Here is a 17163-nt window from a genome sequence, read left to right as displayed (position 1 = left end):
TCACAGAAGTGGCCCATTTTGGTTTCCATAAAAGCCATTAGGACTTTTAATCAATTGAATTTAATGGAAATAGGAAAAGGCTTATTATTTAACAGAAGAATTTACCTCCCAGCAAATTAGGAAGGATGAGTTAAGTTCCATGATTTAGTTACCCTTATACACATCAAACATAATAACAAAACCAGTTTCATAAAATAAAACTGAAAAGTGGAAGTTTTCCCTAAACAAAATCTATTTACACACTGCAAGTAATACAATGTATGTATAAAGAACTGAAAATAAACAAATCTTTCCCCCCCAAAGCACAATGGAGGGACAGAACTCTAACAGAAGGAATTTAAACTGAGGAAACAGAAAGCACAGACCTCTGACAATACTTTTATTTAACTTTCAATAGAATGACATTGTCTCAGGTTACTGTGGCCTCACCTGGCTCTGCTATAATCAATTTCTGGGAGGAGTACTCCCTTCCCTTGGATGCTTGCAATACAATCCTGAGAGCATGTCATATTTGTGCGACTCTGAGACATGCTCAAAACATGTTTTTTCCTATTTGCAACACATAAACCCTTTTTTAAAAAACAAATATTCCTCATTTCACCATTTAAATGATACTCCAACAGTGTTGCAAATATTATTGGACACATTTCAGGGAAGCATGTAGAGACTGATTGTTTTTTTCATTATTAACTCCATTGATAAACATTAGCTCAAGCCAAAAATATTATCTTTTGGTTGTTTAAATCAAATGTCATCTGTTGCCCATTCTGCAGACTGGATCATAATCCAGCAAAAACATGAAAATTCCTGGTACATGAAATGATTGACAATTCTATAGAGAGGCCACTTTTTAGGGCTTTATATCTAACCTGGATCCAAGGGCTCACCTTCACTGAATAGGCTGGAAAAAGGGAAATATTGTTTAAATTAATACTGCTTTATAAAAAAAAAAGCTGAGCCAATTCCAGGTGTCTTAAAAAGTTAATTGGAATTTGCCTTTATTTAATTAAATGATGAGAGTTGGGCCAGACACATTTGGTTGGAACAGCACAGTAGTTAGAAAAACGCTGGGTGGAAAACAGGACATAAAACTGGCGTTTGCATCTGCTGCCACACCAAATGCCAGGGATTTCTGGGAATGCTCCAGGAGAGAGGAGCTGCCATGAAGTGCCAGCACATCCACCAGGCACGTGGAGCAGCTGGAGCACATGTCCCACCACCCACCAAGGGCTGATCACTGGTTTGGGCACACAGGATCTGCAGGGGAGTACAAAGGGAGGAGGGAAACGAGCCATGCAGAGCCTGGATCCACACCCAAACTTCTCACAGTTGATTTTCAAGCACAGTCTTTTGGTACAGGATGCTGTGGGAAGAACTACTCGATGCTGCTCTGAATGAAGTAGCTCCCATAACATCATTAGGAACTGAAAGAAAAGTGTCTCATCCTCAGTTTTAAACCAATGCCTGTCAGGCACTGATTATTCTTTGGATTTAACCACAAATTAACATTCATTCAGGTGTAGAGAAATCAGGTGCATAGAATCAGCACCACTAGACTAAAAGAGATCTGCCTAAAATAAATATTTGACTCCGAAACAAATAAATATTTTAGTGTTATCAGAAGGACTTCAGAAATCATGTGTTCCCTTCCCCTGCCAAGCTCTCAGGTAGCCTGATATGCTACATTATTATGACAGGGTGAAAACACAGAAATAAGGTAAAAAAGATATTTATTTTAACTCTAGCTGGGATTAATTTCTGAGGTTAGAATGCAGATATGACCCAAATGCAACTTGTACTTCGAATCTGCTGTGTGATAAGTAACTAGGCTGAAATGTTGCTGTTTGCATACAACTCCTGTGAGGATTCTTATTATGCAAAAGCCAAGACGTGAGAACGCTGATGAAAATCTGCAAGTCATTTATCAAACACTGACCTGAAATGAATATTAAGAAAAACCTCTTTTATATGCAAATGTTTAATCCAACTGAGTTTAATCATGACTTTCCTTTCTCAGGTCCGATGAGTTGTGCATGTTCTTTGCTCTGTAAGATACAATCTTACACATCTCACTCTCAAAAAAGGCAGTTGTTCTGTCAATGGTTGCTCTGGGAACACGCAGAATAGAAAATTAATCTTTTCTCACTGTTTTACTCACCTGTGAGACTCTCCATAAAGCCTGTTTTGTCTGCCCACCTGCTGATCACTGGAGTGATCTCCTTTGAACGGACCAAGTACTTCCATTCTCTCAACAAGACAAACTCAAAGCATAATTGATTTCTCCAATGGATTTTCTAGTGAATATCTATTGTTACTCTACTTGCTAAAGTACTCACTGGTTTGTGTTCCAACAAACAAGAATCTCTTTATTTACTGCCCAGCTTCACAACCAAGCTACAAACTGGGGAAAAGCAACATAAAAAAAAACCCACTGGTGCCCACAGAATCTGAAAATCTGGCTACAAAGTGGCAAAAAGAAAAATCTATCTTCCATATGGCCACTTGAGAGTACACAGAATTGAAATTAAAGAAACAGACTGGTTTTATTTTAAGAAATGTTGAAAACCTGCACATTGATGAAGAGCCACATTGATGGATGTAGTGACCACTAAGCATTCCCAAAAAACCCAAAACCAGCTGAGGGGCCTCGGGAATGTCCAACCACTGCAGCTGCACGATCTGGAAGTACAGGCTGAGGAGCAAAGATCTTCTAATATTGAATGAGAAACATGAGCTCCATGTATTAAATAGAATACTGTTTAACAGACACTAATTCTTTTCACCAGTTAAATATATATACAGTTAGACATTACAAAAGTAGCATATGACTAGATCTTCACTTCTTTTCAAAATCTTGCTTAGAAGAGGCTGCTAAACCTTCTCCACCTTATTCTTTTTGCTCAGACTCTTCAGAACAAGAATGAAGTATCTTTATGCCTGGTAGTTAATTAGAAAGTTCATGAGCCTCATAATGTCACTTAGAGAAGGAAAAATTCTCACTTTTACTTAGTGAAGTAATAATTTAAAATTCAAAGTAATAATTTAAATCTAACTTATAAGAGCATAAAGGACATTTAAACTTAACAGATATTGGAATTCAAATGTAGACTGACCAGCAAAGACGACAGATATTATTTGGTTTGGCATTTCTAATGGCCAAAGTTCATGCTAACTTATATTTGTCCAGTTCTCAAAGTTCTACAGAATAGTTGGGATAAAAATCTATCTCACTACCCAAAAGATGTCTACAGCTTTTATCTAATGTGATATACAACGTTTTCCACCTGATTTTATAGCAAACTACTTCCATGGTTTTTATTAATTAATCTAAAATAGATTTTTTTAAAAATAGTTAAAAAAACCAAACAAGGAACAAAGTTTTGTTTAAGAAATAATGAAGCCCATTCAGCCATACCACTGTAATTACATATGAAGTTATGTAGGAAAAAACTTAAAAGTAAGGTTAAGAGCAGTTGAGTGTTTGGTTACACCTCACATGGAGGAGAGGGGGGGTTCCTGGAAGGACCCCACTGGTCTCAAACAGGATTGGCAGCTGCAGGGAATGCTGCAGGGACTCAGGGAAGGCTCTTCCCATCCATCCATCCATCCATCCATCCATCCATCCATCCATCCATCCATCCATCCATCCATCCCAGCAGAAGTCACAGAGATCACAAATGAAACCAGAGCCAAGCTGAACTAACCAAGAGAGGGCAGCTGACTCACAGCCAAATGGGCAAAACCCTGTGCCATCTGAAATCCAAACTCACCTCAAAACCTTTTACCTGAAACTCTAATGCCAGGATTGGACAGATTGGACAAAGCTTTGCTAGTGAAACTAGCATGTCTTTTCAAATATAAACATATTTGAGAGGGAGGGAGACAAATCTACTGAAGTTCAAAGTAGATGAGTGCTCTCTCTCAAGCCAGCTACCCCTGCTATCACTACAAAAAATGAATTTTGTATAGTATATTTATTCTTCTACAGTAATTCATATAGAGAAAAAAAAAAGTCTGTTTTTAAAGTGTATGCCACTTATAACTTTAATTACGGAAAAAACACAGCAGCAACCTACCAACAAAAAAATAATCCCCCAACGACCAAACTAAAAGAAAACACTAAAACTGGATGTTCTAATGTTTTGACAACAGCATGTGGTCCAGCACTAGAACCAAATTAATCCTCCATTAAAATCTACATAACCATTTTAAGCCTGCTTTTTAAATTATTAATGTGTAGCTAACATCTGTTCATTGTGAAATCACACGAGTTGCATCCCTTTTAAAATTAATCTGTAACTCTAAAAAACATGTAGATTATATTTGCCATCAAACTGTAATTGATGCTGGAGAAACTTTATTAAGTGCACTAATATTTAATTATCTTTGGCTCTGAGTCTGAACTCCAAAGTAAATCTGGCACCACCATGGGCCATATCTATTAGTGAATCCAAGGGCTCACAAAATGCTCCCTTCATAAAAGGATGCAAATTTCCTGGTTAAGTTACAATATTGGAAACAGCTGACTCAAAAATAATATAAATTATAGACGAATTAAAAGCCCTCATAACTTTTAATTAAGCTATAAATCACAACAAACTGCACAGGATTGCTGATTTATGCAATCCTCCAGTGAGAAGCAGTAAATAAAATTACAATGGACAGAATATACATCTTATTGGAGAAGAAGAATCTATCCTTTGGCATTTCATTCATACATAAAAATCTGCTCACCTTTGGTTTTTCTAGTGGTGGCTATAGTCTGCAACACACTTATTTATAACTCAAAAACGTGTCATGATTTATAGATAATGAGGAAGGATTAGGTGAATTTGTGCAAACTCATATTTACAACTCTCTTCCTGGTAGCCCTGCTAAAACAAGGACTTCAGGAGGCAAGGAGAGCCCCAGACTGCTTTACAGGGGAGATGTCTTAATTTTTTCCTTTTCTGTCCCCAAACCCACCTGAACACGAAAGACTATTTCAACTTTGGTTAAAGAGCCCTCCCTGACACAGGAGCTGTATCTGACAACCACTCAGAAAGCTGTAATTGGGCCTTGAAATCTGAAATTTCTGAGTGGCTTATATTCCAGCCAGCAAGCTGGTAATGCTGATGATCTTGATGCTGTCATTTAAAGAGGATGCAAAATTCACGTATTCAGCTTGCGGTTCAAGTGCACACATTTAGCTGACGGCAAACCCAGAACAATCCTTCCAGTCGTGGGGGGACATCAAGAGGAGGACAGAAGGTCATCTGCACTTTTATTCTGCTGTCTTGGAAGAAGAAACCAATTAAACAACATAAAAAGAAAATGAAGTTCATTTCTGAATCTATCAATCAGCTACAGAGAATAAAACAAAGCAAACCCAACAAACGATTTGGTTATAATTTCTGAGCAATGGCCACAAGAAACGTCTGCAGCAGAAAAAATATTAACACTTGTTAAGTATTAATCAATGAGAACTGCTTTAGACAAAACAACAGAGCAATATTAAATACTTCAGAAGAGGCAAGACCAGGGTTATTTTAATGACCATCATCCAGAGGCACCTGAGAGTTCCTGGCTGCTCAGGAGCTCTGACAGATGAATTCACACAGCATACATCTTCATGTCCCTTCTCCCTCTCTGAGCAGTAACTTCATTTCCAATTATTCTCTCTTATTCATAAAGGAGACTCAGAAAAGTAGCAATTTTCTGCTCTGAATGCTCGGGGTATATTCACAGTATGCAGGTGAGTCAGACCATGTTTAAAGAACTTCTGTTCCTCCTAGGAATAAAGCCATCCACTGGAATGGGGTCAGCTTTAAACTGGGGACACACAGAACCTGCTATATATTTATGAGAAATTTCTGTCCTTCTGAAGACATTGCTGTCCAATAACAAAATGAAAGAATTGACCAAAATCTTCATTAACAACCAGCAGCTTCACACTCGTTTCTGATGGTAACAGATGCTACAACAGGCCAACACCAGCACCTCATTTTCCAACTCAGTCCAACCTTTGTTCATTCTGGATGCTCTGCAGTGTGATTCTCATTTACACAGCAGCTCCCTACACTGGACAGATCCAGGCTGCCTCCTGCCCAACACACTCCTGTCCAACATCTTGCCAACATCTTCTTGAATTCACACTTCAAAAAGTTTTAAAGATTTTATGTGGCAGGTTCTTAGAACTGTAAATTATTGTCATGAATTTCATGACTTGGCGTAGAATCTATTTCAAAAGAAATTTCCACATTTGTGTCTTGCGTTATAGCAAACAATTTTTTGCAATCAACAAGATCATATTTTAGAAATTAATTTTTGAAAGGAGTTATGAAAGACAGCAAAAAGAGGAAAACATGTCAAAATGTTCATTTAACTTTCCAAAAGCAAGAGAAGGGGGACTTCTGTGTAATTGATTAAATCACGTGTATTAAAATGCAAGATGTCAAATAATTCATTCTCACATCATCTACCATATGAAAGGGTGAAGATGTACCAACATTTCTTGTTCTTAATATTCTTGGGTTTGTTTGTTATCGTTCCTCACTTTAACTGTTTTGCAGCACCCCCCCCTTCCTTAACGACTGCAAACCTAAAACATAACAAACTGCAAAAATTTATAGAAAAGAAATAAAAAAAACTTCCTAAAAGCAGGAAGGAAAGAGAGAAAAAAAAACGAAACAAAGCAAGATTAAAACTGCTGCCAAGGAATAACCAAAGCATCAATCCTTCTTGTTCTCCTGTTCCTAAGACAAAGACAAGCAAGAGTAAGTTCAGTCTCAGTGTTAGATGCTGTCACACTGATTTATGACACACGCTGTTTGCAGGTCCTCCAACATGACATATTGTCCACGAGAGATTCAGCACAAACCACACTCCTTTCCTTAAAAAAAAAAAGCATTGCCTAAACCAATTGAACTTCAGTTCCATAGGTGAAATGCTAATACTTTCTTCACTGGGCCACCTAGCTTTCTATGGCTGATTTTCCATTTAATTCTAACTCCTCTGCAAAAAATCAACAGGACAGAGCACTTTGGGTATAATTCCTGCCTCTTCCTATACTTTGCAACAATTTATCATATTAAACAATAAATATTCCTTTCAAACAGCAAACGTAGGAACTCTATTATAAATACATTCTTAGTTCCAGAGATGCAAACATGTAAATTTCATTTAAACCGAAAATTCATGCTTTGGTATAAATTTAATTAAAAATCTGGTAGGGGTAGTAGTAGGCAGAAGAAATTTAGTTTAATTAAGTAGCAAAAGGTTTCTAATTTCTGTGGATTTGAAAGTAATGCCAGGAATGCGATTGACATTGTAACGTATTTAACTTGATAAAGTGCAAATGTTCTCTCACAATTACAGAAAGCAGCATTACACCATACATCAAGTCGTTTTTTTATTAAAGAGAAGTTTAAAGACGCTATCCAGGAAAAAAAAAAAAAGCCAAGTGAAAAATACTTTTGAGGGAATTGTTAAACGGCTCCATTCCTGAAGCTAAAGCTTTTTATGAGTGGCAATTGTGAAAATATGTTTATATGACTCTTTACTCAACAGAAAACCTGCAGGAGGAATGAAAATCAAGTGTGGATAGCTATTGAAGTTGAATATAAAATTAATACATGCTGGGAATTAGAGTAGACACTACAGGGTTATTATCCTGTACATGGGAACTGGTTTGATTTCCCAAGGAAGTGAAGCAATACCCACCCACATGGGGGACTCACTTCAGGCAGGTGAGATACTGCTCAGGCTGCACAGATTTGGCTGCTCAGGCTGCTCATTTAACAAACTAAATTGCAGTTTAGTACCAGAACTTCCAGTCGCAGCAAGAAAAGTGTAAAGGGAAACAGGAGGTTCTTGCTATTTTTTGACACTGAAAATTCTCCCACATTAGTGCAGCAAGCAAAAAAACTTGTCATTTTTATGATACTGTAAAACTGCACTAGAATCAGAGGACAGATGTGTTTTATGCTGTAATTCCTTCCTTTAAGGCAGAGTGGGAGGAAATCAGACCTTCTGAAGGTAAAACTGAGATTAAGGATAGGATTTTTTTTTTCCCAGAAGTTAAGTTGCACTTGAAGCAAATGGGTGCTGATAGAGCCAGAAAAAAATGTAAGACAGATGATTTCCTGCATGGCACAGGAAGGGATCTGACGCAGATGATGGACTGATACAGGACTAGGCTCAGGAATGAACTGCTGGCACCTGAAATCCATGAGAGAAGAGATTCTGAGTGCCTCAAAAAGTTCAGTGACTTTTCTGAAAATTAGAAATCTGTATTACAAAAGAAGTGATTTGAATAGGAACTATTTATAGTTAGTACATTAATAATGATATTCTTGAAGACCAATTCCTGATGATGGAAGGAGAAGGTTACACATGCAACTCACCAGCCAGGGACTAGAAGGGAGCTAATTCAGTCACTGCAATGAAAGATGCTGGGTTCGAACTTAATTTTTAATACAAGTCTAAAAGTTTTGAAAATGCTGAAAATAACTGTTTTCTCTAAAGTGCAAGTGGACCTAAAGCAGCCACTTTCTAGGAAAAAGTTCCAGAAATTCACACATCTTCACACCTGTTTCTGAGCGATCTGGTCTGTAAGCACATCACCACCCTCCTTTTCCCTTTCCTTAAACTTCTCTATGCAATTTCAGGAGAAGTACTTGCAATTCTAATGTGCAAAGTGTCCGTATTTCTCATATTCTACAGTGAACACCAGAAAATGTCATTAAGAATAAAATATTCATTTTAATGAAAGCAGTAAGTTTACATTCTAAATACACTACATTTTTCTCCTGCTATGCCTGCCACTACAAATACTCCCAATACTTTAAAAACGTTTGCTTAAATATATACAGAATATATAGAGGGGATAAACTACTTGCTATGATATTTGTCCTTTAGCAGTATTGGCTAAGAGAGAGAAGGGGAGGAAGCAGAAGGAGGGAAAACCTTGACAAGAATATGTATGAGAGCAATCAATAAAAAGATAATCCTTGGAATTCATGAGTCTTGAAAATAAGATGCATTTTCTCACAGTAATCCTAAAAACCTATAAAAGAATATTCAAGCAATAAACCCACCTTAACTCATATTTAACCTTTCATCATGTAGAACTACATATTAAATAGCAACTGCATGCTGTGTAAGTGCATTCAAAGAAGAGCAGGGAGAGAAAAATGTAAATGCTACACCTCTTTTAACATGCACGGCACAGCCAAGAACATCTGCCAGCTGACCCCCTAATCCAATCGGCTGTTCAGAAGCAATCACATCCTCAGATAAGAGCTGCACAGCCCCTACATGCAAAGCCCATTTTCTTTAAGAGATGGAGCAAAATGCAGTTAGCCAGCTCTTCAAGCATTTTCAAACAGAGGTACAAGGCGAAAGTAATTCTGCATATTACATGGAGCTGCATTAAAATACTGTCATCTCTTCCCCCAAATATTGTAATTTATCCTTTAATTTCACAGGGCAGCAACACAGACAGAGTTTAAGGCTGAAGGGACTATATCAAATCGAGTGATTTTATCAGAATACCAGGAGCATTCAGTCCATGCAAATGTCTGGTACCTCTATTAGAAAATAGCCTGGAATAAAATCCTGAAGGGCTCAACCTCTTCCATTGCCTACAATAAGACGAATAAATACAAAAAAACTGAATTAATTCTCCTTACTCTGAGTTTACTTCTCATATCTCTTGCAAAAAAAGTGGGCTGCTTCAGAGACTCTACAGGCAGATGAACACATCCAAAAGAATGGCTTCAAGATAATCCAGAAGAGTCAAACTCTCTGGAATGAAGAGCACAAACCCCAGGGAATACCATGCAGTAATGGGACATGCCATTATTTCTGTATAAAATCAAATTTCTGCTAAAATATTCTATCCTTAATATACAAGCAAGCTTCATTATAGTGACTGAACAAACACTTGGGGGACAGTCTTTTACAATACAGTTATTCAAATTACTACTTATATTTATAAAGTAAATTTTTGATCTTGCAGATTGTCCCTCTGTCCAAAGCAGTAGCTTTACTAAATATCTGTATTGGCAGAGCTCCAGACATGATGGGAAAAGGTAAGAAAGAATTGCTGGAATAGTATTTCAAATAACACGAAAGTCAGATTTAGTTCAAATATCTGAATAGCACTGGAGAAGAGGATATGCAGGGGTCTGCCAAAAAGCATAGACAGCACCCTGCACAAAAAGAGGGTGAAAAGATTATCTGGCTTAAGAAAAAGACACAAACTCACTGAGGGATTTAATTATAAGACACTGGAAAAATGGAGAGTTCTCCAAAGTAATTGATGAAGCAATAGCAAAGCCCAGCTTCAGAAGTAATAATCAAAACCAAAATAACTAAAGATACTGAAGAAAATGGAAATCATAAGTGAAATCTACTAGCACCTGGAGGAATTCATTATTTGTTCAAAGTTATCGAAAATCTTATCAAATGCATAAACCACAATATAACACAGTAGCCACTGAAAATTAAAACTCAGCACAATGGTGCTATACTGCTTTACTGCTATATAGTTTTCCCCTATCTGATACCAAACAAAAGCCAGTATTTACTGCAGGTATTTAATCTAGATTATACAAAATAATTAGGATGCCACATTTTTATATATAATGAATTTGTAGAGCTTTGCTCTAGGATTTAAAAGCTGCCCAGACCAGAGGGAACAGCAGCAGACAATCTGCCTGACAGTGGATTAATGATATGTGTCCAGCTTAGTTAAGCAGCAGTGCCATCAGCTAATTTACTTTACCATCTGGGTAGGCAACTTGTGCATCCTGCAACATGCCCAGGGACCTCACTGTGTTAAATCTGGGCTGGAAGCCTAAGCCCAGTGGGTGCAGAGCAAAACTCTTTCTGAAGCTCACAAAGTATTGAGAAGCATTCAGGAAGGCAATGAACAGAATCACAGGCAAAACATATGCATGTCTAAGTATACAGATACACACACTTTTCTTATTAACACAACAATTTCTTCTTACCCTAAAAGCTCTGAAATACACAGAATTGGATTCAATCCTTTAAAACTGAATCAGAAGATAAACCATTTTTGTGTCAAAGCAGTTAGAAATAGCTTCTGTTTTATTCTAAAAAACTCACAAGGGAAAAAAAGCTCCAAAAGGCAACCAACCAAAAAAACACCTCAAAAAACAAGAAGCCACAAACCTAAAGAAACAGACCTAACTGCAATTCTACATTATTTCTACTACAGCCTGCAACAGAAAACCTCTAATGAATTCAGTGGGTTTTGGACCACGAGGTGTGCTCCTGGTAAAGAGGCAAAAAGCATCAACCACGTTTATATTAATACCAGCTGTGGCACTTTGCAAGCACTGTGCACCAATAAACTGTACAAAGACATAACTTCCAAGTTTGAACAATTTCTTTCCTTTAATATCCTCTGAAAGGCTTTTGAAACTGGCAACTCTAATGTGTGTGGGAATAGGCAACACATGATAGCAATAAGTTTGCTATTAATGGAAGGAGTCTGCTGTGTCTACGGCTAACAAACCCCAGTATCTTTTCATTACAAAGGAGCTTATTGTTACCTTATCACTTACTGTGGGATTTCACTTTGTCTCTCTGGTGATCTGTCTGATCTATTAAGAAAAGCACTGAGCTATGGACAACATACACTTTACAGCAGTTTTATATTTCTGCAGTTCCTGTTGCCTCTGTTAGCCTACTTCCAATGAATTTCAAATAGAAATAAGGAAAAAGAAGAAGGAAAAAAAAATCCAAGGAGTATTTACCAAGTTTCTCACAGGAAAATAAAATTAACTGTGAGGAAAATGAGGCAAGTTCATAATCAGGAGCAGGAAGTGGTGCTGCATTCCAGGACATGACTGCTGCAGCAATAGTTGTGTAGAAAAACAACTGAATCCACCAGTTCTAGCACCCACCAAATAAATCTTTGTATGATATCACTGAAGTTCTTCTACATGTCACATATTTTATACATATACATGTTCATATTATTCATAACATACATATGAAGTTCCTTCAGCATGACTGTTTCTGTGCTATTAATTAATTTTCACGGCTGAATCTGAAATATAGGGCAGACAAAACTAAACAGTACTTCATCAGTGTTAATTAGTGCTCATAATTAATCAGCGAACGTAGGAAATCACTATGCATTTTGCAGAAATGCATACAGCATAAAGTAGCATTTAAATAGATGCTGATCTTCAAGAGTAGCAATTTAAAGATTTGCCTCTGATGGGATACTTCAATATTGAATATACAGAGATTAATGTTCAAGGGAACCTGTGCTGTGTTGATGGGAAATATTGCTAAAAATAGCAATTTTTATTTAGCAAACGTTTCTACAGCAACCATAGTCTCAGAAAGAATTAAAAAGTTTTAAAATATCCATGACATCTGAGTTCTCTGATGTCTACACGCTGCCCAGGTGGCATTACTAATCCATTAATTCCTGTGCTCTGGGAGATAACAATTTCTCATTTAAGAAATACAGTGTTCCACGTCAAATTCTGCTAATACATGAACACCTCTCCCTCAGTCCTCAAGAAGGTCAAGGATTGCCTACAAAATGTGACCCAAGGTGTGGTCCCAGAGATAACTCCTATCTTAAAGTTCTTCACCAGCACAGTAACTTTGGATCCCACTCAGTACACAGCACAGGGATTCCTGTTGGCTCTCGGAGCGTCGCTCACCTGATTCTTGAGATCCAGCTTGGGGCAGGGACGACCTCCATTGTAGGGCTTCTCCTTGAGCCACTTGGATCGGACTCTGACCCCTGGTCCACAGGAAGAGCTGCAAGGAGACCAACTGGACCAATCGCTTAATTTGCAATCAAACGGGCAAGGGACCGTGCAAGGCTCTTCAATGTAACCTAAACCAAAAATTTAAGAAAGGTTTTAATCACCGCAACTGACGAACTCCCATCCTCTGATGTAACCTCTGCTCTGCAACCAAAACAAGAACTTCTTAAGGAGAAGGCATTTGGCAGACTGACAACACCATCCAACATGTGGCTATGGCATTATTTGTGAAGAACAGCAGTGACTAAAATTAATTTCTACGCGGTTTAGGCAGTGATAAAGTGGAATGATGGCAAAAGTACCTGTTGTGAAACTGGTGATTACCAATACTCCTTATTAGACTGTGACCATGACAAATTCTAGAGAATTAAGTGTACAGCCCAGTTGTGTACTCATTCTGCATTGCATCTCCAGAGCTGGCACAGCCAGGAGACTGACACAGGCTCTCTCCCTACCAGAAAGAACTGCAGGATGGTGGAGGCAACAGAGCTCTGCTCTTGGCAGCTCCCATCAGATGTGTGAGGGGCCTGTCTGCCAGCTGGGGCAGTGTCGGATTTGTTCTTGGGGGAAGCAGATAAAACCTGCTTCCCACAACTCACAAGTTCTCTTTATACCTCTTTCCAAACGTTTCGCTTATTCTGGGTCTCAAAAATGGCATTTTAAAGCTTTACTTTCACGTTAAGCTAGTTTGACATGAAAGTCGTCATAAGATCATCATCTCTTAAAATCACAACACCAGGCATCTGCAGGATAGCACCTCGTGAATTAAAACCCAACAGGTTCCTTCAAAAAGGCACAACCCCACAGCTGTTTTAGGAGCTGGCATATGGGAAGAGAGATTTTGCAGAGCCCCGCAGTGGCTGTGGAGCTCTCGGTGTGCAGAACGGCAGTGGAGGGTGGCTGAACTCTGGGGGTCTTCAGGGAATCAGTGGCACCAGTCCTGGGTTGGCAGTGTGGAATAATTCCTGCACCTTCCTGCTTACCATGCTGCATTCATTCTCCCCTGGTTCCTATTATCTGCTTGTCATGTCTGTATGTATTATTTTAATTTAAACAAAAAAGAGATTTCATGTTAGATCATGAAAGCTGGTGGCTGCTCAGATCAGCCTTTATTAGAGGCAGCTTCGTCCCTCTGACAGCTCTGGCAATGATGGTTATGGAAATAACTGAACTTCATCCCTACCACTGTTCTGATGTTTCTCATTTTTATGCCCTTTATTTCTGTTTGGTTTTCATCATGCGAACACTTCCTCTTGATTCCTCGCCTACAGAATACCAAATTAATTTTGTGACTCTGTTAGGAAGGGTTTCCCCCATCTATCCAGGTGACAGGCCCTGCAGCACAGAGGGAAAAATCACCCAAACAACAAAACTCAACCCAGAAGCAGTTGCTATCCAAAACCTCTGGACAACAGCTCCAGACAACCACGAAACACCAAGGCTGAGGCACAGAGATTGTTCTGGTTCAGAGATGGATTTACTGGCTGAACCATGCCCAAGCCTGATGCTCACTTCAAACCAGAACTGTGTTACAGCCTGGGTAGCAGCCTACACCAACCCACAGCAGCAACTTGTTGCCTCCCTCCTGCTCTTCACGCTGAAGTCAGTATCAAGAAAGGTTTCAGGCTTATTTAGGCATCCATCCGCTGGAAAATATCTTCCTTCCAGAGGTACAAGAAATACTGATGTTGCTTTTGTAAACAGTGCCTAAAAAAAACGGCAGCAGCAACAGCTCCTTCAGCTCAGTGCTGCTCTATTTCTCCTCTCCTGATTCCCTGTGATGGTGCTGTTCCCCGTTTCTTTACGGTGGCCACCCCGCAGCCTGACAGCTGCAATCATTTCCCCACATAACTCACGCAGTAATTCTTCCCCAGAGCTGCAGACCTGTGCCCATTCAGCCTGCTCTGGCTTTCTTCGCTGCCTCTCATCTCTGTCTGTTGTGGTGCCTCTTCATTTGCAGCTCCAAAGCCACTGGAATTTGGTATCTTAATTATTTCTGACTGAATGCATTCCAGTGAGATTGGAATGTTTGAGATATTTCAACTTTGTATGCTTTGTATGCTCACCTCAACAAGACAGCACCCATGCACACATATACACAAATATTTCTAAAACAGACTCACTTTTTTCCCCCCAAATAAAACTCCCAAATATCCCTCTGATATTCTGTTCCATCTGCTTAGGTTGCCATTCAAAGCAATTCATAATACATTATGATAAGTAAAAGAAATTTTCTCATGATAGATTTATGAGAAGCATTTCTTAGGCAGTTCTCCAAAGAGTTCTGTTCCACCACTGTATGAAATATCATCTTTCCTTGGGCTGTGTGACAGCCTGGGTAATTAACTCTCAACAGAAACAAAGAAAGTGCCTTGTTTCAAAGTAGGATTAGTCAGAGGGGTTATCAACTTATCAGAGAAGGCAAAATTGGCTAAGTCTTTAGGCAGCTCAAGATCTACATCTATAATAAAAAGAAATAAAAGACAAAAAAAAAAGAAATAGCTACCAAAAAAATTGCAAAAAAAAAAAAAGGAAGATGAAGTAAAAAGTTATAACAAACAATCTGTCTTATATATAAGAAAGAAGATTTTACAATGAATGTGGTAGAATACTGGCACAGGTTGCTCAGAGAAGCTGTGGATGCCCTGGAATGTTCAAGGCTTGGATAGGGCTTGGAGCAATCTGGTCTACCTCACTGGGCTCACACATGACCTTTAAAAGGTCCCTTCCAACACACACTGTTCTGTGAAGACTGAACAATCTACTGTATTCCATCCCCAGGAAGTGCTGTGAGTTATCCCTCAGTGAACCACAGAATTTCCAAAAACATCCCATTGCTAAGAGGCTGCTCATTCTTTTTTGAGTTTCCTCCTCCATATTTCTTAATTACATTAAATATAATCAAATACTGGCCAGCTACAGGGCACTACACTTCTATGTTGTCCAGAGGAAGCTGATTCTCCATACTGAACAATGCTACAAAATCAAGATGGAAACAATTTTCCTTCAAGCTGTCCTCACAGACTGTCATTGCTCTTCTATCAACCACTTAAGGTTAATCCTACACTAAGGTATTTATTCATAGAGCAAAGATTTCATTCAACCAAAAATTTCCTCCAAAAATGTTCCAGTGATGTACCCTCTCTGCTCATACAGAGAATGTCTTCATGGCTATCTTTTTATGATGAATAGTAAATAACATTGTACTCAGCTCATCCATTGTCTGTGAGACCTAGATTTTTTTTTTCTGTAGGAGCCAAGCAATAACTTGCTGTTGTCAGGGGACTAAAAAGACCCACAATAATCCTAGTTTTGGCATGCCTAGAAAACTTGTAGCTTTGGCATGTTGCACAATACTAAACAAACAAAAAACCCCTAGGGCAATATGCTATTAAAACAATCTATTAATAAAGAATTCTACATTCAAGCTACTATCCAGAGAAATATTCTTACCATAATAGAATATGAATAAAGTAAATAACATTTCTGAGTTACTGTTGCTCAGCCTGAGAGACCAGCTCAAGACAGCAGGCTTTGTCAGTGTCATCCTTAGATTTCTCTCAGCCATCATATCCCCCATTTTTCTCCCCTCTGCAAAACCTGGTATCAAACAATTGTTGTTTCCAAAACCTTCCACAGAAAAAAAGATGTTCTTTACTTCCCAGCCATATTCAGCATGCTTGCCACATGTTCTTAGGTTATTTCTTGAAGCTTCCTTTAACCTCCTTTTAAAAATTATTATTCCTTAAAATCTCAACCACTGTTAAAATAGAGCTCATTTAATTCAGACAGAGCAGATGTGAGCCTCTGTCCTACCTGGGCCAACAGCAGGCTGCTGAACAGCACAGAGCTGGAGCTGCACACACAGAGGTAGTGACAAGAACACCAAGTTATTTAAGTGGGCATTTGAAACATGCCACTGGGAATTGGCAGGAAAAATTGATCTGGATGATCAAATAAGCTTTTTCTACATTTAAGTGCTATTGTTTTTCTACTGAGACACTGTCAATGTATTGGGACGAACAAATGCATTTACCTAGGCTGCACAGCTCATTTTACTATGATTTATTCATTAAGAACAGTGTGCTTGCTGCTCAACAAGCCACAAATGGAGTTTTTAAAGTGTGCCTAACAAACAAAGCACCCACAGATGACACAGGATGTCCTGGGAAGGCTCAGACACACAGTGTAGCAGCCCTGACTCAGCTCAGTTCTGTGCAGCCCAGACACAAAGCAACAGCAGGTGGATAAAGTGAGGACCACGGTCTGGTGGCTGTCATGGAATCACCGAAGGTTTGAGTTGGAAGGGACCTCAAAGCTCATCTTGTTCCTGCTCCTGCCATGGGCAGGGACACCTTCC

General features: G+C 38.7%; 1 protein-coding gene across 1 annotated transcript in view; it reads right to left on the bottom strand.

Annotated features, from left to right (window-relative positions):
• Positions 1–17163, bottom strand: part of THSD7B (thrombospondin type 1 domain containing 7B) — a 299407-nt gene that overhangs the window by 63631 nt on the left and 218613 nt on the right. The window contains exon 16 of the mRNA XM_088168384.1: positions 12696–12874. Coding sequence (XP_088024510.1) covers positions 12696–12874 — 179 coding nt within the window. The remainder of the gene's footprint in view (positions 1–12695; positions 12875–17163) is intronic.

Source organism: Sturnus vulgaris, chromosome 7, assembly GCF_052056855.1.
Source record: "Sturnus vulgaris isolate bStuVul1 chromosome 7, bStuVul1.hap1, whole genome shotgun sequence".
NCBI classification, from domain to species: domain Eukaryota; kingdom Metazoa; phylum Chordata; class Aves; order Passeriformes; family Sturnidae; genus Sturnus; species Sturnus vulgaris.
This window is presented reverse-complemented; position numbering and strand designations above follow the sequence as displayed.